The 25268-nt window shown below is 51.7% G+C and overlaps 6 protein-coding genes across 6 annotated transcripts; 4 read left to right on the plus strand and 2 right to left on the minus strand.

The window, feature by feature from the left end:
• Positions 1-619: 619 nt before the first annotated feature.
• Positions 620-2823, plus strand: L3040_005275 (uncharacterized protein; the record flags this gene model as incomplete). Its single annotated transcript, XM_007297085.1, has 4 exons — positions 620-626; positions 691-730; positions 800-2366; positions 2416-2823. The coding sequence occupies 4 exons, from the start codon at positions 620-622 to the stop codon at positions 2821-2823; spliced, it is 2022 nt and encodes a 673-aa protein (XP_007297147.1).
• A 442-nt stretch (positions 2824-3265) lies between these two features.
• On the minus strand, positions 3266-6929 carry L3040_005276 (uncharacterized protein; the record flags this gene model as incomplete). The annotated part of the gene is made up of 2 exons (XM_007297086.1): positions 3266-6519; positions 6647-6929. 2 exons carry the CDS (start codon positions 6927-6929, stop codon positions 3266-3268), a joined length of 3537 nt encoding a protein of 1178 aa, XP_007297148.1.
• Positions 6930-10801: 3872 nt separating this feature from the next.
• Positions 10802-11191, plus strand: L3040_005277 (uncharacterized protein; the record flags this gene model as incomplete). Its single annotated transcript, XM_007297087.1, has 1 exon — positions 10802-11191. The coding sequence occupies one exon, from the start codon at positions 10802-10804 to the stop codon at positions 11189-11191; it is 390 nt and encodes a 129-aa protein (XP_007297149.1).
• Positions 11192-16506: 5315 nt separating this feature from the next.
• L3040_005278 (uncharacterized protein) lies at positions 16507-17187 on the plus strand (the record flags this gene model as incomplete). The annotated part of the gene is made up of 2 exons (XM_007297089.1): positions 16507-16556; positions 16611-17187. 2 exons carry the CDS (start codon positions 16507-16509, stop codon positions 17185-17187), a joined length of 627 nt encoding a protein of 208 aa, XP_007297151.1.
• Positions 17188-19964: 2777 nt separating this feature from the next.
• L3040_005279 (uncharacterized protein) lies at positions 19965-21893 on the plus strand (the record flags this gene model as incomplete). The annotated part of the gene is made up of 2 exons (XM_007297091.1): positions 19965-20080; positions 20147-21893. 2 exons carry the CDS (start codon positions 19965-19967, stop codon positions 21891-21893), a joined length of 1863 nt encoding a protein of 620 aa, XP_007297153.1.
• Positions 21894-22456: 563 nt separating this feature from the next.
• L3040_005280 (uncharacterized protein) lies at positions 22457-24877 on the minus strand (the record flags this gene model as incomplete). Its single annotated transcript, XM_007297092.2, has 3 exons — positions 22457-24627; positions 24680-24811; positions 24874-24877. The coding sequence occupies 3 exons, from the start codon at positions 24875-24877 to the stop codon at positions 22457-22459; spliced, it is 2307 nt and encodes a 768-aa protein (XP_007297154.2).
• Between the last annotated feature and the right edge of the window lie 391 nt (positions 24878-25268).

Here is a 25268-nt window from a genome sequence, read left to right on the forward strand (position 1 = left end):
GGTGGAAGGGAGTCGATAGTTTAACTCCACGTTGAAGATACTCGGAGAAGGGTGTGGAGTCTGGTGTTCAGAATGCTGTTCATATCAATTACAAGCTCGACGAGAAGGATGTCAATGGAGGCTGAGGATGCTCTTATTTCCGGAGATGATACCCTCATTGAGACAGTCAGCGACGACGAGGTGCACGAAAACAACGCTCCTGACGCTTACAGGTCGTCCCTCTCAGCCTCCGAGGAAAGCATACTTGATCTGAAGGATGGAATTGTCGTTTTTTTGCGCTCGTATACGCATTGGTTTATTGTCCTTTTCTAATCATGACATGGAGCTTTCCTTGGCTTGATGGGCATAGCCTGCTGTTTTTGAGTTGGATCTTTGTATAGGATAGTTGTATGACAGAGGACAGCTTTGGGATTCATCTTGAAAGTAAAAATCTGGGGGAAATATATTACTGCCATGCTGCTTGATGTTGAGTCGACGATGAACTAGAGTTCGCCACTATGATGTTATGCACAATCTTGGCACCACCAACCCAATCTGAACACGGCCCATCGAACGCGTCTGAACATCTCCTCGAACGCGTCAACTCATCAACACCACCGCTCTCGACGACCTTGCCACCATGGCCTGTAAGTACTCTATGCTATGCTATGATGCTTCGCCTTTCCAAATGAAGATGCTGATTGTACACAGCTCGCGAAGAGCGCATGCAGCAGCGCCTGCGCGGCTCCCAGTAAGTCTTCTAATATTATATACCCCGCCTCAGGTTCAGGATTACCGCTGACGCTGATTGTTAAAATAGGAGACGGCAAGTGAAAGACGTCGATTTTGGCCTCTCTTTTCCTATTAATCCCGCCCAAGCCGAACCAAATGCCAGCCCATCTATCCATCAGCCATCACCACAAGCCACCGACCTCCCCTCGCAATCTACATCTGCCCAGACGCCTGCTGCCCGTCAACCATCCTTACCAGCCAGTATCCGGCTATCCGCCAGTACGAGCACTAACGATGCGAATACCTCTGCGAAGAGGAGAAAGCTGGATACGGACGTGGCGCCGAACAGCGCGAGGAGCATGAGGAGCAGGGCTGGAAGGGAGCAGGGACAGGGAGATCCGCCGAGGAGGTTAGAGGATATCGCGAGGAATTCAGAGGAGGGTACCGGGGAGCATGAACAGGAATCATCCGACTTGGAACCGGCGGATGTGGAGATGTCGATAGGGCCTGATTTGTCGGGCGAGGGCGACGGGCACGATAGGGGAGATCCTGGCGATGCGTCAATACTTGAAGAGTCTATCGATGAAGAAACGACCGTCGAAGTTATTGGAGGAGCAGAAGTTGAGGGCAGAGAGGTGGAACTGTCTTCTGTGAAAGGGAGTCGGGCCTCGACGAAGACACCGTTGCCGTTGGAAGAGAGTTTCGTCGATGTGGTTGAGGAGAGTCCGAGAAATGCGCCTGGCAGCGGGATGAGGACGAGAGTGGCTCTTCCGAAGAGCTCGCAACTGTTGAATGAAGACGTGACTGGGCCACGAGAGAAGACGCCGGTGATGCAAAGGAAGCGGAAGAGAGGGGAGAATGGCCCGAAGTCTTCGCCTATTTTGAGAGGAAAGCAGCGTCAGACGCCGATGCTTGATGAACTTGATGAATTATCTCCTGAACAGCCCAGTAGTCGGTTCCACGGGACTCGGGCTGTTGTTGAGGAACTCGATGAGTTATCTCCAGAACAGCCAAATCGTCGTAACCGTACAACTCATGCCATCGTGGACGAGCATGCGGAATATACGGAGGTGGACGAGAATACCAGTCGGTCATATGAGCAGGAAGAAGCCGAAGAAATTGACGATGAGCAAGCTGCTGCCGTCTTGACGAAGAACCAAGGTCGGAGAACATCTAGCAGATTCGCCGCTGCATCTCCAGAACTAGGGGCCCGTGACGTATCCAAGCCGCCCATCTTTAAGAAACCAAAGGGAAGACTCCAGGTCGACTCAAGCCCTGTCCGACAACGCCAGCCCAAGAGAGCACCTTCAAAAGTAAAATCTAAGGGTGCGAAGAAAGCTGCAAACAAGCAGCCTATTCGTGCCGGAAAGCCAATTGATGTTGTTGTCCACCGCTTGACGGGGTGGCCTATGTACGATGAGAATGAGGATGATGCAGACGTCCTCAACTCTGAGATTCCGCATGTCAAGCGCAGCGGAGTTAATACGATAGATGTGCTAAGTGAGGTGTGTCAGGAGCTTATTAGTACTGGGCTCAATACACTGGAGGGAATGGGCAATGAGTGCCAGGACAAAGCGGCGAGGAGGGAGTACAAAGTCAAGTATGACGCTGTGGAGACTTTCGGGAGAGAGCTTAATCTGAGGCTGCTTGAACATGTAAGGTAATCCTTCTGCTGAAGGATAGTAGTGGCTAATCCTGTGGTAGACGATCAATTTGGACAATGCCTACTCCCTTGAGCGTCGTGTTCGAGATGAACAGCGCAAGAAGCTCGGGCTAAGGGAGGAGATCCTCCGCGTAAGAAAAGAGCGCGAGCAAGTGGCACTGCGTATGGACTCCATCCGCATGAAGCACGAGAGAGAGAAGAACGCCGCACAGAGCCGCGAGTCTCTCAACACGGCAGTCTACGATATCGAGCTTGCGATCGAACTTGGCAAGTCGGCGCAGAGTCAAACTACACCTGCTGGCGCGATGGTCGGTACGGAAGTGCTGGTGAAGAGGGTTGCGAACGACGTTAGTGGAATGGGAGATGGAGGGGGCCTCTTGAAGAGGATTCGGGAGTTCAATGCGTTCTTGGAAAGAGCTGCGCTAGCGCTTGAGGAGAGGAAGCTATAGGAAGCAAGGAGAGGGTGGGGGATGGATGGATGTGTGGAGTAATTGGAAGGAATTGGATGATATATGATACCCAGGAATACGAACTTTACGAACGATTCATTTTTTGGGGAGAGGGGGGGGGATAGTTCTTGGGAGAGGGAGTTGGTTCATAGTTGTTGTATTGCAGAATTATGAGCCATGGAAAGAAAGCCTTCATAGATTAAGGGCGCCGTGCTAATTACAATTAAAATCCTGCTAGGTACAGTGTCGTAGTCACAAAAAGAGCTATCTGTGTTGGGGGTATCCTGAAGCCATCTCCATTCCAGTCTTGGAGCAAAGGCGGCTCTTAGCATCTATCCCTCCCTCGGTGAAAAGCGAGCTACCTGGTCCCTTCGTCTCCCCCGACCTTCGAGTATTGGCTCGCGATGTCGCTGATGCTTATACAGTGGCCCGGGGGGCTGGTTTACCCACCACGCGGCCCTATCCTATCAAACAGATTGGGAGACCATGGTCTTCTAGGCCTCCAGCTCCTCCCTTCCCGGTCATCATTCCTGTCATCATCCCGACGTGGTCTCGGCTCCAAAGAATCTCTTCTGTCCCGTTCATCTGCCCTGTACTGTGGCTGGCCAGAGAAGTCTCTCCAGTCCCTGTCACCCTCCCGATCATCTCTCCGGTAGCCTCTCCCAGGCGGCGGCCCCTGTCTATTTCCAGCATAGTAGTTGGCACTCCGACCACGAATCTTGAATTCCGCGCCGTCGTTCCTGCCGATCCCCTCGCTGCGTTGCGTCCCGGTGTTCATCAGAGGCGTAACCCTGGCGGCAGGTGGAGCGCTTTTCCCAGGCGGCGGCTTACTCGTCAGAGGAGCCGTGTCGACCGCCCCAGTGTCGGGCCTGAAGAACGGGCACCGCGCGCCGCGATCAGCATACCGACAGCCACAGCAAGCGCCGCCAAACAGGCCGTCGATGATGATGCACTCCATAAAGGGGCTCTTCTCCACGCAGACCCCACAGTCTCTCACTGGCCTCGTTCCTCGTATCTGTCCGAGCGTGGCCTCGAGGTTACACCCTCCGGCGCTGAGGCCGGTTAAAGGGGTGTCTTCCTTCGTGAGGAGACGCCGTACTTGTGGAAGCGTGAATATGAGATGAGCTGCCTTTGTCACATGTGTAGGGAGCTTGGTGAGCTCGGGGTAGGGATCTTCTGGCTCTGGCTCTGGCTCTGGCTCTAGCTCTGACTCGTACTCCGGGTCTGGCTCATACTCTGGCTCTAGATCTGGCTCATTCTCTGGCTCTGAATCTGGCTCCCGGAGAGAAGGGAAAAGTTCTCTCCCCGCTTTTTGATAAGAGGGAGGCTGCCTTGTAGACATGGAGAAGGGGTTATTGGTTGGTTGTTGGCTATACACTGGGGAGTTTTGTAGGTCTTTGGGGGGTCTTTGGACAATCGGATCAAGGCTACTGGGCTGTTTTGGCGGTGGAGGAGGGATATTAGCCTGCACCGATGCTCCTGAAGACATTTTGGACATTTTGGACTTCTTAGACTCTTTAGAATTTGCGAGTCCCCTATCCAACGACTCACTTTTGGGAGGCTCCCCGGGCTTCACCCAAGGCTCAGGGTTAGGAGCTGCTAATACTGGCGAAGCTGGAAATTTGGGTTTGGCGGGTAGTGACAAGTCGACGACGGGGCCTGTATCGACAGAGAATTTATCGGGTTCCTTTTCTTTCGGCGGTGGATGATTCCGATCTTCTGAGCTAGATATTGATTTGGTCGAGCTCGCCGTGGCTCTCAACCCGGGAGCTTCTTGAGAAGTTTGCGTAGGGTTTGGCGTGATGTGGCTTGGATCTGCCTCGCTGTGTTGCGAGACTGGACTTTCGGACTGTATAGGAGAGACTGGAAACCGAGAGCAGATGTCTACAAATCCATTTTCTGCAAGAGGTCCAGCTGCGGTGCTACCACCATCCACAGCATCCATCTTCATCAATCTTGATTCATGTGAGTTGGTTTGATGCTTGCACAGGGAACTGATCCGAGGCTCTAACACATGCATCGCATTTTCAATCCACTGCTTCCCCTGTTGCTTCCAGGGCACATTTATGTTGGGCCACAGTAGTTCAAATGTCCGTTTTCCGATTGGCACGTGAACTTCGTTTGTCTTTAATTGGAGTTTCGAGGCATCCCAATGTTCCTCGCACGCTTGCTTACCCTCCTCTAACCAGCTGCGTCTCCCCAAGGCCTCAGAGACGACCTTCTCCAGGCCTTCCCATTTGTCCTTATTCTTCAAATCGAGACCGACCCACAGTGTAAAATCCGCGTTCCACAACCGAGTGAACCATTGCCTCCGCCCTTCGATATTCGCAGGCCAGGGGTCGAACTGCGCGGGCCAGGCTACACTATTCGGCGAATCTGATTCAATCGGTCTCAGACCCAGGGCTTTCAATATCGGAGCTTCTGGGATATCTTGTTTAGGTTTGGTCGGAGTTCGCTCCGAGGCGTTCGCTTTTGCCTTTTGTGTCTGAGATATCTCAGTGGGCGGACGCGTACACGAGTCTACGGGTAACTCCGGGAGGGCTTGCGAGGAAGTTGGCTTAGTTATTTTTCTAGATCGTTCTCGCGGTACAGATTTTGTTAACTGTGCAGTTGCCGGAGGAGGCTGGGAGGCTGGTATAGTTCGTTGCGGCACCTCAATTTCTTCGGAAATTGGATCTGTTTTTATTACAACTGAGTTGGTGCGCAAGTGGCCAGTTCGGGGAGGTGGCGAGAACGGACTCGGTGAGAGTGGTCTTCTTTTTGGCGATGAAATCTTTTCTCGGGGCTTTTGAATCCGAGGTCGTTTACTTTGGATTAGGTGCGTCTCTTCATCTAAAATGTTCGCCTGAGGGGTTTCTGAAAGAGATGGAAGGATTGAGCTTGAATCTTTAGCTAGCAGAGGGGTTTGAGGAGTCGTGGTTGAGTCGCCTGAGCAGTGTGCGGACAAAACATTGGGTTTGGAAGTTTGTGCCGCCGACTGCAGGGTGGGAATTGGAACCATTTTTAAGGACATATTATAAGCTCCAGTTGCTGGATTTGCTGGAATGGCTACAGGAGATGTATTCCGCGACTTGACTGGTGTGCGTTGCGGTTGAGAAATTTTTTTATCTTGCTTCGGCTGGAATGTTTTTCTATTCAAGTTTGCGGCTGCCTGAACTGGGGGCGATTGAGATACACGTGTTGAATCATGGTCGGATATCCGGGGCTGTCGATTATCAATTTCTAAGTACGGAATGTATGTATCTTCTTGGGGCTCCTGCTTGATTGTTGTCCGAGGCTCTGAGCTTTGGGCTTGGACTCCATGCCCTGTGTCGTGAGGAGTTCTTGAAAGGTGTCCATCAGGCATGACCAAAGGGCTCTGATCTCGTTGGGGAGTTGCATAATACAGGTCTGTATCGCGTCCTGCAGATATTCTGCATTCGTCGTTCGCTTCATCTGGGCCGTACTCGCCCATAAGTATGTCAGTATCAGCTATTGGATAACGAGGTACGCCATAGTCGGCCGCTGGTGTTGTTGATAGGCCATCCTCTACGGAAAGAGGTGAAGGAGATTTTGGATCTCTGGAACCTCTGTTCTCCTCACGTTTCTCGCGGTTGGTCTTTTCGAATTTGATACGCTTGGAAGATGAAACAACAACGACTTCTTCATCAGTATCATCTTCCACTTTGATCGCGGATGGCGTGGGGGAGGTCCGTCCTAAAAACACCTGTAAGTCATCTCATTGAAAGTAATTCATCCCGTAGATATTTGTTCTGTGAGAGGCAATGAATGAGAGCCCCCCAATGGTGTTGCGAATCGGGGGGACCCAAAGGAAAAACCTTACCTCCGCTCCTGCGCCGAGATCCACTGTTTTCAGCCCGTTGCCTTTTCTGAACCGGGTTCAGAGCCAAAGCAGACCTCAACTCCCTCGCATTCGCACGCTTCTTTCGCGCTTTCTCAGCCTTCTTGGCGCGAATCCGAAGATCCAACCGCTTCTTCGCAAGTTTCAATTCCAGCTCCTGGATTTCGATCTTGACGAGCTCTTCTGCATGTTCTGCGTCAGAAACTTCGGTATCCTCATTCTCTAGAAGTCCATCGAGCTCATCCGTGGGATCCATGGCATCCATTGTTTTATGAATACTGTATACGGATACTTGATGGTGGAAGAAGATGCAGAAGTTGACATGTAGATGTGGTCGAACTCTAAGTGGCCTTGGCGTGTTTGATGACTAATGGAGGACGGTCACGTGCTGCCACACCTGCCCGTTTTTCTTGCCACCAATGTAGTCAAGCGGGCTCTAAGCGAACCAAGACCAAAAAAAAAAAAACAATGCTTTGGTAACACTTCCTTTGTTTCTCTGAATTGATGGATAATAGCAGCGTGTATTGTTCGTATCACAGGGTGTGTGATGCAAGCGTAAATACGTATTTTTTTGGTGTGAAGTGTGTTCAGTTGGTTTTGCATATCTCTAGCTAAGTGGAAAGGTATCGACCTATATAGCTACTGAGGTACGAACGGAATAGCAAACGAACAGCCATATAGCTTGAGCTATTAAAAACGTTTGTACTGTGCAACCATATGGTCGGAGATGCTGTAGGCTGACCGCCACTCTCGCCTAGCTCTATTGGCTGTCAGGTGTTTGCAATTCCATGCTTCAAAGGTCACCCAAGTTATTGGTTTCAGAATGAATTGAAGTCTCAGTCCCAACACATATATTGTTAAAATAACGCTCGGAGCCCCGAAGCCAAAGGTGAAAATCTAAATTGCGACAAGAGTCTGATGCGCCACTCCTATGCTTAACTAGGACGGTACTCTGTATAAGTTGGCGGTACTATCTCCGATTGCCTGACTACATATTCAGTCAGTTTTCAAAGTCATATCTGATTATACAATCGTCAAGTGTGAGGTCGACTTCAGCTAGCCATAGAACGACATTGGTCACGTGTAAAACCACTCTTGAGGTTTCTTTGAGTGATTGGCAAAGCGTAATATTAACGTTGTTCCATGAATCACAAAGAAAGGGATTCTATCTGTTTGTTGTACTGAAAAATAAACAGTCTTTGTCACCGACACCGCTAAATGGCATTGTTGCCGCAGCTAGCTTGGAGTCCTCCTGGGAGTTTCAGAACACCCCTTGAACAGTTGTACCTTATGCTTCTTACGTGCATAAATACCACGATCTTTACCTACACATATGATGAATTTTCTTCTGCATCCATCTGCTCTCACGATCAGATAAGCCTTCTTCACAAATGTGTGTTCTCGAAGTTCGATTCTACACCGGGTGTGCCTGTGTCTACAACGCTTCCTTGTGTTGTCCGGGATTTGAGCGCTGGCTAACGATATGTCCTGACTTTAGGGATAAAAGACTTTATCAGAATAGGATGTGCCCGGAGTGCAGGCGGAGGTTTTGGAAGCGGGTCCTCCGGAAATCATTACGACTGTTTTGCATCGAACCATCTGTTGAAAGCAGTTCGTACGTAGGGCCGTTAGGGAAAGGCGAGAAAGACGATGATTGGTAAAAATATAATAGGTAAGAATTACAAAAAAAAAATCACCCACCCCAATTGAATACCCTTTACTATAATTTTTCTAGTGAGCTGCATTTCGGATTCCCTGCGACTAACCCCCCCCCTACCCAAGAACAGCCAAATATATACATACACATACTACATCCAAGCCCCGACAATGCCAATTCAATAAGTGAGATTCTCTAGGATCCTCAGGACGTAACGAGCTGTACCAATTGCACTCAAACAATAACGACTTCTTAGAGTCCCAATGGTAATCAAAGGATGGCGGATAGAAAATTTCAGAATCCTTCCCGAACACAGACGCCTACGCAACGATAGTCACTTCTGCACAACTGTAGACTTGATGCAGAGTTGCTTCTTCTATATTCCAGTCCTTGAAATCATCCTGGATTATACAGAGTGAATCGATCACCGGTAGCGCATGCCAAGTTCCCCAGTTCCGATGACTGCTTGCGCAAAGTTTTTTGACAGCTTCCGCAGGAGGATTCCATCCTTCAACTCTTCGTACTTAGATTTGAGGGTATGGAGTGGAATCAATCTCCCCCACAAGTGACTTAATGCTGCGTAAGGACCTGTAATGGCTTGTTTAGCTGTTTCAACAATACACGGAAGCTGCGATCCATCAGATGGCCCAACATCGAGAAGTATGCTTGGAAGTCAGGAGGTGCTCTCAAGATGCACTTGAGTATGACTTGTCTTACACTCATTAATCCAGCCATGGATCATCTGCAGGTTCTCGGGACTTAGAGTGCGAGAGCTGGCAAGTCTCCGTTGACTATCTGTTTAAATATAGGGTTTCGCATCTATTACCTTGTATGGATTAGCCTCTTGGCTACTTCCACGTCTATAAGTAGCTAGCTCTCAGTACTCGTATACTAGGATCCATACCTTTCACCCTCTCTTCTAGATTCTATCACTATCCGAGCCAAGTCTTAGGAAATCTTCAAATTTAGATGATCGTCAGTTGATTATCGTAAGAGGAAATGGTCGGTCATTTACCGTGGGAATCGAAAACTTTGAAGCTGATAATCTGACTTATCCTATCGTGTGAGACGGTATGCTCTTCGGTCCGAACTCTACGTGAAGAATAGTCACCATTCCGTTGACATGATCTCCGGTTCCTGGTGTAGAAAGTAAACATTGCGACATCTTCTCGACCCTCAACGTTGCACCATGTCTCTTGAAATTCCGGTCCCAGGACTCAGCGAAGAGGTCATCCCACAGGCCATCGTTCTCCCTCAGCGGACCAAGCCCCTATTCTTCCATAGGAAGTATTGTCCAGCTTGTCCTGATTTTCTTCCTGATCATCTTACAGTCAGTCACTTCTAATGCTAATGCATAAACTCTTATTTCGCACCAGAACTCTTAGCATTTAACAGCTTAAACTTTCCACAACCAGAAACTTTGAAAGGCAAATAAAATTGCAAACCTTTTAAATACAAGAAAAAGTTTATAAGTACAAGACGAATTCAATTCATACTAGGATTTAAAAGAGTTAAACTAAAGTGGAGAGATAAAAAGCTGGCTTTCGCTTAACTCTAAGAAAAAAGTCTTGGAAAAAGAAGCGACTTCGGCTTTATCTTTTGTATCTAGGTCTATTAAACAGTCACATCTATGATTCAGGGGGCTTTGATTGACCGAGCATGCCAAAAAAGGGCCAACACCCGAGAACAGTCCCATTGTTCTCAAACATTCAGGGGGATTTTGTCGCAATACGAGCGCGCTCCCATGCTCTGTCACTCGTCCACCTCCACCTTCTGATAGGATTCCGGAAAGATCAGCACAGGCACTCTCTCCCAGATTTGATCCTCCAAAATGTATCAGAAAAGCCTCTACATATCTTTCTATACTTATGCACATGAGCTCACTCAGACATTCTGCTGCACAAACTCGATCCAGGCTCCTTGTCCTCAATCAGGTGTTCTTCGTGTGCGCACAATAAAAAGAAGCACCAGATGCGCCTAGCGCTCGCTGAAAACAAAGAAGACACATGGTAAAGGCGCTTCTTCTGTTGTGCATGTTCTGGAGTGGAGGTAGCCATTGTCAGAGCTTGGCGACCACGGGGAGGCTTTCAAGACTCAAACTGACAAAGACGAGAAGAACATAACTCTGGGTCTCGGGGCTGGAACTTCCGACTGACTGGTGACTAGTAGGACTTGTTTCAAAAGACAAAAGATAGATGGGAGGTTAGAAAGAATAAGGTGTTCCTGTCTTTCTCAGTTACCCAGCGACATGTGCGCCGGATTTGGGAATATCGTGTACGTAACAATCGACAACTTGTTGCAGACCAAAACAGGGCTGGCTTCTGTCTCGAGCCTTGAATCTCAGCTAGTATATGAATCACCTTTCTCACCATCCAATAACTTTTGCTTTCAAACACATCTGTCGAGTATCTATCCTATATTCCACGTCTCGGTAACCAACAGCTCATAAAACCGAACTGTTCGAAGCATCGTCGCCAGACATGTGCCTCGGCTATCACCGACTCTACGCCGAGTGCGGCCACAACGCTCCCATCATCTACTCGAAATGCCAGGCCAACACCACCCGCAACAACAGCCGCGAACCCGACGACTTCCGCGCCGGCGCACCCGGATCCCACGAGCAGTGCAAACTCTTCTCCCCGCCCGAAAACCAGCGGCGGCCCGCCTACCTGATGAAAGAAGGCGCCTGCGAGAGCTGCCGGCTCAAGACCGAACGAAAGCAGCAGAAGCAGCGGCAGATCCTGCTGCGGGAGGATCTCGACAAGTTGAAGGCCGAGGTGTGGAAGAGGAACAACCCGCGGAAGTGGAGGGTGCTCAACGCGGTCCGGAAGTTCCTGAAGCCGGAGATTCCAGCTCCCGCGGAAGATTGAATTGACCATCAACCCGGTCGGTCGATGAGGTGGAAAGATCTGCGAGAAAGAGTTTCCATGTGACCTCTGGGTTCCATGTATATCACCCTCGGTCGGTCTCTTCGACCAGGCTTAGCTTGAGCTATATACGCCACAGCGAAAGAAGCAAAAAGAGCCCAGAAGCACTTAGAACAGAAAGGACACGCGGTGTTTCGAGAAGGCCGGGAGGGACAGAGAGAGGACTCGAGGAAGTCCAAAAGGCGCAGAGAATCCGAGAGATCATTTTTTTCGTTTAGGCGCTACCTAGTTCTTCAAGTCTGGTTCACAAGCCGCTCCGAGAAGCTCGGAACTCTCCGTGGGTTTCGCACGCAAGCCTTTCTCTCTGTACTTCCTTACCAGCCATCAAGCCAGATACCAATTTGACTCATCATCTCAGAAACCAACGAATCCGCAAATGTGCAGAGCAGACGCTCCACGTGACTTGTATACAATACGCGGAGAGGGGGGGGGGGGAAAACGAGAAAGTAAATGGCCGGAAAACCGACGACGAAAATTTCAACGCAAAACCGTTCAAAAGTTGATGTGTCCACCTGGGATATTACGTCAGGCCTGAGAAATCTCGGTGCGGAAGCGTAGGAAAGGTGCCCATGACCGGATGCAGCGGCGTGTCATCTCCGCTCTGATCCAAGGTAAGGTGAAGAGAGATAACACACTCTGCAGTTTCGAAACGATCAGCAAGAACCTCTTATGATGTGGTGTTGTCTCTTACGCACTGCAGTTATACATACTCTTTGCCTATTTCCCGCGCTGGAATGGAGGAAAGGGAATGGCTAGCAAGGTAGGCATATCATTGGAAAAAAAAAAAAAAAAAAAAAAAAAAAAAAATCGACAAAAAACTGAAAACAGCGCCGGCCGGGGCTTCTGGAGATTAAGAAGTAGTGATGTCAAGATCTTCTAATTTTTACCTTATACGGCGTAGAGTGCCATCTCGCCGCGCCGTTGTTAAAAAGCGCGAACCCATCGGCCCGTAATATTGTGTCTACGAAACATAGCCTGTCAACTACCGGTAATTTTCACAGAAAAGTATATCATCTGCGACGGAAGCGGAATCACAGATCGAAGTCCAGGATAATGTAGGGTTTTTCAAAACAAGTATTTAGATCCACTCAGAATCGATCCCCCTTCTGCTCCTTACCAATTCCAGCGACCTTTTTGAGCGACTTCTGTTTTTTCTATCATTTTGTCAAGATGATGTTGAGCGACGTTTCTTCGTCGCCGTAATTGCTCTCGTGGCTCCTGCCGTTCTAGCAGCCCCCCCCCCCCCCCCCCCCCCCCCCCAAAGCGACAATGCCGCTTCCAACGACGCGATCCTTCCTCTCGTATGCCCTCAGCTGCAGCAGCAGCTCGATATCCCACGAGAAATCTCTAAGCTAGACCACAGTGACATGGCGACCATGCCTATTCGAAGCTGCCCGTCCTGTAACCAGTACCACGACAGCCGCAAGGGTTACTGATAAGAAGTGGTTTAGCGGGTTGATCAGAGTAGCGATGGCGCCTATGCCTATAATACCTCGACCTCTCTGCGTGCGGCCTCATCAGTCGCAATCAACCACTACCTTTGTGACAGCCATCACAGTCAGGCTAGGTAGGCCTGGCCGACTCTGGCGCAAGAGGTCGATCGATGCTGCTTTCTCTTCGTGTTGGGGCTGTTCCCTCCTTGTTCTTGGAGACGAGTGCATCCGGTCGACCTTGTCATTGAGGTCGCGAGACCCGTTCGCTAAAGAGGAGACAATGCGACGTGGATGTTTAAGAAACTAGCCCCTCGCGGGCCGAGCCGCCCAAGAGGTCTCGGTCGGTGCTCTCGCGCCAAGAGTGCCGCTGAACAAAGAGGTGGCAGGTGGTGAAAAGAAAGATGGGCGAAAAGCTTCTTCTAAGTGGTGAAAAAGAAATGTATATGTATATATATTTGAAAAAAAAAAAAAAAAAAAAAAAAAAAAAAAAAAAAAAGGCGAGAGTAACAGATGATACCTAATAGCAGAGCCAGATAATCAATTCTTATCTTGATCTTCCGCTCCTCAAATCTGTAACATAGGTAGACCAGCCAGCTCCTCGCTGTCAACCCGTGACGCAGTCTCGCGCCTAATTTAAGCGAGGAGTGATAAACAACGCTTCTTGATATAAACAGCCAGGGTGGGAAAGAGGATACCACATCCCAGGACTACGAACAGGATAGAAATCAGAAGTAGATAGCAAGGGTGGGAAGAAGGACAGCAGAGAGAAGAATGCGTGAACAGGGTTAGAATCCAAGCTATATGTTTCGAGGATTTTTCACCTCCAGGCTGCTCTCTCTTATCTGTATGCGCTCTTGCGGAACGACTACACACACACACACACACACACACATACACACACATACATACACACATACAGTTCAGCCCGAAAGCACCGAGGAGACCACACGACGACGACGACGACGACCACCACCACCACCACCACCAGCAGCAGCGAATCGGCAAAGATGTGCAAGAGGGGCCACTTCACGCATTCCTGTTCTCACCAGATCCGAGGCTACGCAATCTGCGCCGAGTTCAGGGAGCGCCTTGAAAACGGCAGCACCAGCTCCCCCGAGCAATGCGGCCATTACCAGGGCTGGACGAACGTCTTCATCGGGCACCGCAACTTCGACTGCCACGTGTGTCGCTCGAGCTACTGGTGGAGCTGCTTCGACTGCTGCGGATGCGGAGAGTGAGCGTCGTGACCGCGACGGCTGAGAGGGGAAGAAAAGAGACGCGGAGAGTACCTGGTCTGATCTTCTGGTGTCTGAATCTGGCCGCGGTGGGAGCTGGACTTGGGCAGTAAGTAAGTAAAGTAAGTATCTTGGGATGTGTGAGTATTAGGGATTGGTTTTTGGGGAATGAAGAGATTTGACAAATAGATTCTCCCGCTGGGAGTGAAATGTAAGAAAATGTGAGCAGCCCTGAATGCAGAATGCGAACAAAGCTCATGGGGCTGCGGCCTCCTCGCTAATTAAGCAACTAAGCGCTTCGTTTAACTCGTGTCTCATCTGAAACTTCATGTCCAGTCCACCGCGTCAATGAACAGCCCTCAGCACAGCATGCAGAGCAGTCGCCAAGGACTAGAAAATAATCCTAGAGGTAGAGAATAGCAAAACACGGGTGTTCCCATCGCTGTCAGAAGTCTCATTCTATCTTATCTTATTAGCTTCAGCTAACACCAGACCTATCCCGAGATATACCAGCCAAGTTTCGACAACAACAACAACAACAACAACAACGATAAAAAAACCAACTCTCCTCCCAAACAAACAAGCAACAACTCTCTCCCCGTAATTTATCTCAGATAGAAACAGTACTACTGATATTGTACTCGCGCCGGGCCCAACACCAACATCCTATCGCCAGGCGAGTATCGCCAGCATATCCTCAGACAACGAAGGAACACCAACCGTATGAGAATGAGCAAGCGATGCGATGATGGCATACTTCCAACAGCAGCAGCGAGCGAGGCTTTGAGAGTCTCAATGGCTACTGTTGCTGCTGCTGCTGCTGTGAGATGTGCCTGCTTGCCGGTGATGTCAGACGAGAGAGAGAGAGAGAGAGAGCGTCTGCAGTTCGAGCACGGTGCGTCTGCGCCGAGGAGAGCCAGAGAGATGGCCAAACAGGCAGTGGCTAAGGTGGAGAAGGCTGCTGAATGAAGCCAAAGAGGAACAATGCCGTCTTGGAGATGTAGCTAGCTGTGTGCGCCTTTCTTCAAACCATGCCGGCTAGTCGGCGGAAAAGTCACATGATACATCCCTGAATATCTAGACTGGGAAGAGACGAGAAGTGCCGCCGCATGGGACTGACGAGAGTTTCGAGAAGCCGGGTGGGGAACTACCTCCTTGCTCCAGTCGGTACGCTACGAAGGGATTGACTTTGGGAGTGGCACTGGGTATGGGGATCGTAGTAGAGAAATCCATATGATTTATTGTGATTATTGTTAGGGCGGACGGATATTGATCTAAGCTTTGTGATTTGTGAATGCCGCGTCTCTCCCTAATTTTGTCTGCGGCCTAACGATAAAGAGAGTTGGATCGGAAACAAGACATTGTCTAGTCTCTGCTCTGGCAAGAAGAACAAAGAAAGTGCAAACATCTGCAAGAGAATGACTGGCGCTGGAACCAATAGATAGACAGCTCGGCTTAGGTTGCCAGATACCTCCCATAATCTCTTATCCACGGAAAAAGGGCAATACACGTCGTTGCCTTGAATCCGGGTTAAAGAAGAGCGAGTGTACTACGTACAAGCTTTGGCCACAGGTTTGCCTCTCTTTATTTTAAGATTGTGGAACCCAAGACTTTGTGACAGGATCACAGAGAAGGACAAAGTGTTGGATAAGTGGTCAAGGCTCGTAGGACAGACGCAATATCGGCAGCCTCTCCGCGGGCCTATTTTCTCCCCCTCTGGCCCGAATATCCCAGCCCAACCATACTACCTGTTTGTACAGCTCACCGCTCAGCCGGCGTAGTGACCACTACCGCCACTATGCGAATTGGGTTCCCGGTGCAGCAAAGGATTCTGGACTACAGACCAGACATCACTCAGAAAAACATCCAGCCAGAGTCGCCAGATAGTGTGACCCAGCCCTATGAGGCGAGTTGTGCTGTTAGTTGTGCTTCAGTCAACGGCCTTTCGGGGCATCGCAAAGAGGCACACTGCAGCGCCAGAGAATGGTCGGCGCCAAAATCTAGGCCTCCATTGGGTAGCCAAGCCCCTCCGAAGTCCTCATTCTGGAGAGCCTTCGCACAACAGTGCAGGAAGCCGTCTTGGGGTTGTCAGACTGACTTACAGTAGAGGACACTGAACGACCACGCGATACCAAAAGCTGGTAGGTGGCAAGGAGTAGCAGCGAGAGAGCGGTTGCAATGGTGCAGAAGGTGTCGAAGGCGACTGGTCATGAATGGGGTGCGAGTGAGGGTAGCATCCAGTCCTCGATAGGAAATTGCTTTTTAATGACAGCCTCAACCTCAGCGTCCAACGCTGCGCCAGGATTTCGGAAGCTGTGGATACTACCAGCGCCCTATCTCTACATCGTGGATCGCATTGATTCTGGTTCGCTGTGTGCCACCAAGGCATCCGACTTCGGTGCAGCTTGATTATGGTTCGCAAAACCGGGCTCGCTGCGACCATACGAGTGTGTATAAATGATATCTCCTAGTTTTCTTACTCTTCCTGTTCTCCAACACACCTTTCTCATATCCTTTCCCATCCCAAGGAGTTTCTGCTAGAGCTATCAATCAGGAATTCTGGAACGTACAAGCTCAAACTCCGGCCAGGATGGGGCTTTCGCAAAGAAGTCCCGCCGCTTCAAGTGGTCGCTTGACCCTGTACGTCTATGCCCTCAGACTGCAATATGTATCCTGCTACTAATCTATGTGCAGGCCATCATCGGCTGGGGCAGGCAGCGCTGCATTCCCTTTCAACTCCTACGACGACAACAACACCACCTCTGCCGATTTGTCTTCGCTCGTTCATACTTCAGACGTCTCCTACTATATCGCACTGATATACTACACTTTCATCAATGACGCACTGCGTCGGCACAGCCACCGACAGCCCGCTTTAGGCCAAGCGCTCTCAAGCCATCGCACAGGGCTTGATGTTGATATCAGCACTCACGAGTCTCTCATCGAGTCTCATTCCACCGATGCTTCCCAGCAGGCGTCATTCGGACTGGCGCCGGGAGCTGTCGTCTGTGTGAAGACCGAGTATGGTTTCGACGATCATCGACATGCGGAAGAAGGCCAGAAAGGCTCTAAATTCTGGAATCCAGGAGAAGACCACTACCCGCGTGCCGCACGGAGGAACCCGACGAAATGGGCACAAGAGCTTGCAGGAATTGGAGCGCAGTTCGACGGTTGCCTAAACATAAGCCGCCGTCGTGACCATACCAGGGTCCCGGAGAGAGAGACCTGGGTGGTGATTCAAAAACGCAGCGAAGGGGACTCCAGATGGTGATGATAGAATAGAGCAAGCAGTACTGGGTAGCAATTGAAACGCAAAATTCAAAGCAACAACATGACTCAAAAGGACATATGTATCCCACCTCGGGTACCTTGCTACCTTGCTACCACGCTCTCTTTGCCCTGGAATGAACGAGTCAATGAGTGAGCGAATGAATTAATGCCCCATCTGTTGCTCGTACGCCGTACCGCTGCTGCATAGACTTCTCGCTGATATGGTATGATGATACGGAGTGGAAGTCGCAGCTATTGATGCGACTCGTGTGAGACATCCAGATGGAGAGAGACTGGAAGAGAGGGAACGGAAGAGAGAGAATGGAAGACTGAGAATACTTGAGCCATGGAGGCCGAGGTCACTTCAATCAAGCGAGAGTGAGACTGACTCAGCAGCGCTAGTCTGAATGGAGGTAAGTACACACGAGTCTTCGAGCCGAGGTAGTTTGTACGTAGTAAGTATACAGAGTCGATAGGTGTAGGAGTTGTATACCGGTAGTGTATAGTACCGGTATAACACAGTTACAGGACAAGTACTCCGCTCGACTCTATCCCGTCATTCCAAGAGAATGATCAGCAGTGATGCATGCATCCATAGTAAAAGCATATCGCTCTCGGGCTCCGCTACAGTAATGTTTACTTACTGTACCATACCGTACCGCCTCCCGCCCGCCTCGCCTCGTCTCGATCCAGGCTGTCGATCTCCCCCGGAAATATCACATACTTTCCTGCATTGATACGTGATCATGTAATCCAAGAGAAAGGATTCGTGGCGACGACAGTTTAACGGAGAGGTGGTACGACCTCGATACAGAGTTGGATGCCAATGCCGGCTGCCCAGACCCGTAGTTCGGCCGGGATACCCGTCGTCTGGTGGCAAAGCAGCCCGAACCATGGCGCAAAGGGGCCGCTTGGCGGCGAAAAAACTCTATCTCGCGCTCGCGCCGTACTTTACTTGTCAGATTCCCGGGGTCTTTTGCTCTTTGCTACTCATATTATTACCTTACATCATGGGCCCGTCTATTCCGGGGAGGATGTGCCGTCCCAGCCGCGGCATAGCGTGCTTGTGCCGGGAAGGGTTCGGCAGCCGGGAAGGGGAGACTCTAATTAGAAGCTAAGATTCGGTGGTCGGATCAATAGTTGACCGTCGAGCAAAAGAAGGGACGAGAGAGAGGGTCGGTGAGGGAAGGAAGCGGGGTGAATGACTAAATGAATGTCTCATTCATCTCGACGTGTTCCCCGAGATGCAGCACGTAGAGAGAGGGGGAGGGGGGGAGAGAGGAAGAGAGAGAAAGACATAAAGAGAGAGAGAGCGAGAAACAGAGAGCGAGAGAAAGAATACACGTACATGTAGACATATAACTTAAAAGAACCGAGTGAAATTGTAAATAAGCACAAAAAGTAAGAACAGTAATAGACTTGTTTACCTTACCTCGCTACCTCCTCTGCAAACAAACAAACAAACAAACAAGCAAGCAAGCCTGAAGAAGGGGTGCACCCCCACACATCCCGACCCGGTGCTCATGCTCCTGTCACGCCCCAGCCGACCTACGCGATCCCCCTCTGTAACCCCACGGGACGCTCCTCCTTCGGTGACGGGCTGGTGGCGATCTCTTCTCCTCCAGGCGCGAGGGACGAGGGGACAGGGGGGGACCAGGACCAGGACCAGGACCAGGACATGGATATGGATATGGATACTGTAAGTATACTGTAGAAGTCAGTATAGTAGGTATAGTATAGTATAGTATAGTATAGTATAGTATAGTATAGTATTTACTACTACTATTTACTACTACAACCACTAGTACCTGCACATTGCATGAACACGGACAGGTCCGCGTGAGATTAAATCAGACTAGACTACCTACTTCACCTTGCGACCGCTTGGTGACGACGGACCAAGCAATGGCGGCCGGAATCCAAAGCCTCGTCGGCGTGCAGCGCGGCGGCGCCCGACGTGCATTTCCTGGGAGGACCCGTCTCGGGAGAAATGCCAGCCAGCCATCCCGCCTGCAGCATGCAGTCAGAGCTGCGGATGGTATTGGGCGGGTAAGGCGTCAAGTCCTGGATATCCTGCAGCAGAATATCAGGCAGAGGGGAGGAAGGAGGAAGCAGAGGCGATGAGGATGAGGGAGGGAGGGAGATCGGTCAGTCGGTCAGTCCGTCCGTCGGTCGGTCGGGTCCTTTGTTGGGTGGGGGGTTACCGTCGAATAGAGTAGAGGACATTTACCGGACCGGTAGTCGAGTCCGTAGATACCAGATAGAGTACCGAGAGCCGCGACGGAGCAGACTAGACGACTCGACGACTCGAGGACTCGGGGACTCGAGGAATAGAGGAACAGAGGACTAGAGGACTAGAGCAGCTTAGAGCAGCTTCCTCTTTGGCATTGGCATTGGCATTTGCATTGGCATTTGCATTTGCACCTGCACCTGCACCTGCATTGCATTGCAGCGCATCGCATCGCGTCGCTCCTCCTCCGTAAGACTGTAATTAACTCCCTGGACGGTGGTCAGACACTAATGCCTGGATGCCTTCCACACCTCTTCTTCATTACTTCTTCTTCCTCTTCCTCGGTATCATCTCCTTCTCTTCCGTCCCCTCCTTCTTCTACTTCTTCTTCTGCTCCTTCTTCTCCTTCTTCTTCTTCTTCTTCTTCTTCTTCTTCTACTTTTCCTTCTACTTCTTCATCTACTCCTCCTCTCGCTTCACCTCCTCCTCCTCCTCCTCCTCGCTGCTGGTCAATTTTGAATGGGAGTGACATGACATCTATCTGTAATATGCCGCCGCAAGACTGGAAGAGCCACAAGGCGGAGCTGGACCACTATGTCGCCGAGAGGAAACCACTTGACGAAGTCCGAGATCTCCTCCGCGAGAAGCATGGAATCCACGCATCGTAAGGAAGCGCAATGGCTGGGATCCGTCACGAGGTATTGGTTGGTCTGACACTGCTTGAAATTAGGAAGCGCTTGTACCGGAAGAGGGTTGGTCTGGGTCCAGAAGAGAAGAGCAAGAAGAAGAAGAAGAAGAAGAATAACAACAACAACAACAAAAACAACATCATCATCGACAGAATCAACAAGTCTGCAAGCGGACACCAACGTGCGAGAAGTACCTCGAGGAGGCCGAGCCCGGGCCTTCCTCCGCCTCGCTTGACTTTAGATGGTCCTGATACTGAGACCGGTCCGTCCTCGCCGAGGACCCTCGAGACACGGGCACGGCACCTATCGGAGCGAGGGCCTTTCGCAGTCATGTCCGCTTATGAGAAGCTGTTGACGAGATGGCAACCTCAAGGCGAATCCGCGCTGTTGTGCGTTCAGCATCCCAAGTTCGACGAGTGGGTGCAGCGCTCGAATCCGGACAATGGTCCGATATTGTTCAAGCTGATCCAGGTCCTCGTCCCCCCCGAGGAGCAGCACATGCTCAACAAAGCTTTCCTGGAGGAGGATCTGCGGTCTCATGGCAACCCGGACTATCCCTTCGAGGCGTGGAGGTATGCCTGGAGGTCCGTTCTCCGTTGCCAGGACTTGGAGGAGGAGGAGGAGGAGGAGGAGGAGCATCCGGACGACGACGGGGAATGCGAAGCCACCTACTGCTCCGAGGACTGGGAAAACGCAAAGGAGATGCTGAGAGCGGACGCAACCATCTCGCAGGTGGCGGGCCAGAGATTCCTAGACTGCGCTCTGGTGGTGATGGCCGAGCGGCGACTCACTGCTTGCAAGAACGACCCCAGTCACTGGAAGCGACGCAAGTACCTCGATGTCCTCAAGGACTTCCGACATTTGGATGCCGATGTTGACCCGTCTTTCTACAAAGACTCCCTACAGATCATCGAGATGGAAGAGCAGGATAACCTCCAGCCAAGTAAGCAGCGACGGTCTGATCTGGCGGACGAATATCGCCAGAAGTATCTCCAGCTCGTGAACCGCTGTACTCCGGAGAAGAGAGGCATCAGCAGGCCAGCAGTATGTCGGAGCGACATCAGCACAAGTAGTGGTTGGAGTAGTCCATCCCATCGCCGTCATTCGCCTGCCCTGGCAAGCGATCACTACCCAAGTCCGTCGACCACCAACCACGACCCGTCCGTCCCGGCAGCGCCCATCCCGGTGGCCTCCGCCGTCTTCTCCACCCTCGTCACCAAGTGGAAGACCCTCAACGACTTCATCGAGTACGCCCACTCCCTCCTGGCCCTCGACGGCTGGACCCTCTCCATCTTCAAGCCCTCCCCGGCCGGAGCCCCCAACCTCTTCGACCAGATCACCAGCGCCCTCCCCTCCACCGAGCGCGTCCCTCTCATCAGCGCGCTCCTCCTCGCCTTCTCCTCGACGACGACGACGACGACGACGGGCTCCGCCCCCCCGTGGATCCTACGCTGGTGGTCATCCATCCACGCCTCCCCGACCTGGGAGCTCTACGAAGCGTCCCTCGATCTCTGCCGCGGTATCTTGCAGAGCATCATGTCGCCCGCCGCCGCCAAGTCCTTCCTCGATGCCGTCGTGCTCCTCGTCGGCGAGAAGATCCTGCTCGACATCAAGACGCGGCTCGTCAAGGCGAAGAAGAAGCGGAGCGGGAGCGGCCGCGACGAGCTGGCGGAGCGGACCGCCTGTAAGGTGCTGGAGAGCCAGTACATGGAGATCCTGGGGGAGTTCTATGCGCGCGGCCTGAAGGTTGATCCGACGTGGACGTATTATCTGATGAACGTGATATGAGTGAGTAGGGCGGGTCGGTCGGGTTAGCGAACGGAGTTTATGAGCTGAAAGATTTAAAAAGGGGCGAGTCGGGAGGAAGAAGAGGAAGGAAGAGATGCAGTGGAACACGGAGAGGGATTGGATTCCCTGGGAGGCTCGGGCTTCGATCGGGATGAAGTATGAAAACAGCAAAGGATGATTTTCTGTAGGATAGGTAGATACCCAGATGTGTGTGCACTACTGTATTCATCCCATCTTAGCGAATACCACGCTTTTTACTCGACGAAAAACCACCAGCCCTCCCCTGTCCTCGCTACTCATTGTAATGTATGTAAATACTCATCCTTAAACCACTCCATAATCCAGCATCATCACACCTCACGTCACATCTCACATTTGCCTCTCGCCACTCACCCTCCTCCAATCGAGAGAGGCACCGCCCAGGATATCACTAGAATTGCTACTTAACACCAAACTGCCGCTATCTCACACGTATCAAATACAAGTCTCTGGTCGCTCCCCCTCACTCCAATTTACTGCCGGCTTCCCTTCGACATGCGGCCATTTGTTGATCCACACAGTCCTTACTTCTGGAGTCCAGCAGCCTTCATGAACTCGGCGTTCATCCTAGATACCTCCTTTCTCGCCGCAATATCCGCTGGATCCTCACCCTTCGATGGTTTCATTTCCTCCACCTTCTCTGGAGCCTTGGGTTCCGGGGAGGAGCCGAGAGTCTCAAACTTCGATGGAGATTCGAGCCCAGCCTCTTCCGACTTCTCCTGCTCGGCGACGACTTTTGGAGATGGAATGGAGGCGGGCTCCACGACCAATGGCGCCTCTTCCGTACCGGGCCCTGCTTCTGAGGTGGCCGAGGCTGCAGGTTGCCCAACCACCGAGGTAGGCGGGGTTTGTGCGTCGGTCGTCGGTGTAGCTTTCTCCCTTCCGACAGAAGGTTCCGAGCTCTCTTGAGCTGGAGCGGGCGTATCTTCAACAGCGGCTTTCTCCTCAGCAACCGGGTCTTCAGCAACCGGGTCCTCAGCGACCGGGTCCTCAGCAACCGGGTCCTCAGCAACCGGGTCTTCAGCAACCGGGTCCTCAGCAACCGGGTCTTCAGCAACCGGGTCCTCAGCGACCGGGTCCTCAGCAACCGGGTCCTCAGCAACCGGGTCTTCAGCAACCGGGTCTTCAGCAACCGGGACAGCAGTCTCGTGCATGACCTCTTCGACCTGTAAACCCTCTGATTCGACTGGCTTGGATTCCTCGACCTCAGGCTTGGCAGCTTCAACAACTGGAGACTGGGCCGGAACGACCGGAGTTTCGACCGGGAGTACCTTCTCTTCTGGCTTGCCTTGAGATGAAGGCTTCTCTGCCACATTGATCGTAACCGGCTCCTTCGAGCCCAATTTCTGCTCCTTAGCCTTAATGGGACTCTTTACCACGGGCTTGGCTCGTCGAGTTGGAGAAACTTCCTTCCGGCGGCTCTTCTGGGACACCGGGCTTCCAAGAGCCGAGGCTTGCTTCATTGGTCCATCCCTCGTCACGGGCCGCTTTGCCGATTGTGATGTTTTCGGAGGAGTGACAGGCTTCTCGGCAGTTTTCGATGCCGAAGCCGTAGTCGGGCGCATCATCCGAGCAAGGAATCCTTCGTCTGCTGGTGCACTTGAGGGGAGACTTTGCCGTGAGGATCGTCTCTTCAGAGATTGGTTTGATGGTGGAGGGCCGAGGGAGGGTCTGGTGCTACCACTCTTCACTGTCGAAGGCTTCCGAGTGAGTGCCGCCTTGGAGGTAGTAGTGCTTGCTCGACTTGGGGCGCGACTTGATACGCTATGAGCTTGTCGAGAATGAGTCGATTGTATATTCCCGGATGCACGGCTGACCGATTGCCTGGTGGGTGGTGGTCCGCCTGCTGCAGCAGTCTTCGAGCCAGACGAGGCGGTATGAGCGGTCAACGATGCTGGGAGCTTGATGGGCCGAGTTGGGGATTTGGGTCTGGGCTTGACGAAGCCGGATTGGGGGGGCGAAGGCGGAATTCTGGTCTTTACAGGAGTGCCATGTGCTACGGTGGTGGGTGGCTTGCTTGCAGGCTTCGTGGCACGGCTTGGGGCACGGCTTTGGGCTGTGGGTGCTCTACTCGTTTCCTTCTCTGCCTTCTTCTCTGGCTTCTGGTCCAGAGTCTTCGCAGGTGGCTCTTTTGGTCGACTCTTAGAGGGGCTGGTTGGAGTTTTGGGTATTCTGGGAGCTGGATCTTTCACCTTCTTCGGAGAGGCTTTAGATTCGGTGGTCGAGCTTGCTGTGGTAATGGGAGGGGGTTTGGACGATGCCTTGGTCGTCGAAACCTTCTCTGCCGGCTTTGTGGCCGGCTTGCTTCCGTTTGTATGGCCATTAGGTGTTGCAGATGCTGCCGGCTTCTTTTCCATCTTGACAGTTTCCGTCTTTACGGGGTCCTGCGCTTGATTGCTGCTGCTGGTCATCTTGGTATTCGGCTCTCCCGTGGCCTTCTCCGGTGCCGTCTTTTTAATAGGATCGCTGCTATTCCGAGCATCCATCTCGGTCGCTGTCGACCGCTTCCGGTCTATCGCTGCCTGTGGATTGTCTGCCTCGTCCACGCTGAAGCTTGTTCTCCGCTTGTGTATGTTTGTGTCACCACTGGTATCCCTCTTCAATCCCAGCTGGCCTCCGTTCCTCTCGACGGCCACGAAGCTTGTCCGAACTTTCGACAGTGGTCGTGGAGATGTGCCCGTGCTGCTAGCGACCCCTTTTGATCTTATTTAGTCGGTCACCTTTCAAAGCAAAGTCGAAATGCTCACCTGTAGACTCTCCGGGAGAACGCCCTCTGTCTGGCGGACTGCTTTCCTTGTTCTGTTCGAACATGGCCCGGAGGTTTCGAACGCCGCCCGACATGGTGCTCAGTAGTTGCTTGGAGAGGACGGGAGAAGGGTCTGGTGGTTCCTTCCTTTTCAGAACTTCTCCGAAGCAATGGCTGGCCCAAGGAGGAACTCACGCATGAGCCTGGCAGGATTGTATTCAGTTGGGTGATGCTTCCAGTCGAGTCGAGTCGAGTCGAGTCGAGTCGAGTTGAGTTGAGTCGATCGAATTCGAAGAGCGGCCAGCGAAGTCGGATCCGACTCCAGACACTGTGCGGAAATCGAGGCCAGGTCACGCCAAGATTGCTCGTGCTACTGGGTTAGGGTGTCCCGTTTGTATGGAATGGAATTGCGTTGGGCGGTGCGAGATTCACAGATTCACAGATTCACGCTGTGAGATGTCGGGCTGGGATGGTGAATGAAGCGGAAGGAAGATGGGACCGGTAGAAGTAGAGGAGGGACGGGTTTCGTAGGGGTATGTATAGGTAACCGGTACAGATGTAGCCAAAGCAACACGCTGTCAAAGCACAAG

This window comes from Drepanopeziza brunnea, assembly GCF_022702325.1.
Source record: "Drepanopeziza brunnea f. sp. 'multigermtubi' strain 214-2 chromosome Unknown ctg8, whole genome shotgun sequence".
Classification (NCBI taxonomy): domain Eukaryota; kingdom Fungi; phylum Ascomycota; class Leotiomycetes; order Helotiales; family Drepanopezizaceae; genus Drepanopeziza; species Drepanopeziza brunnea.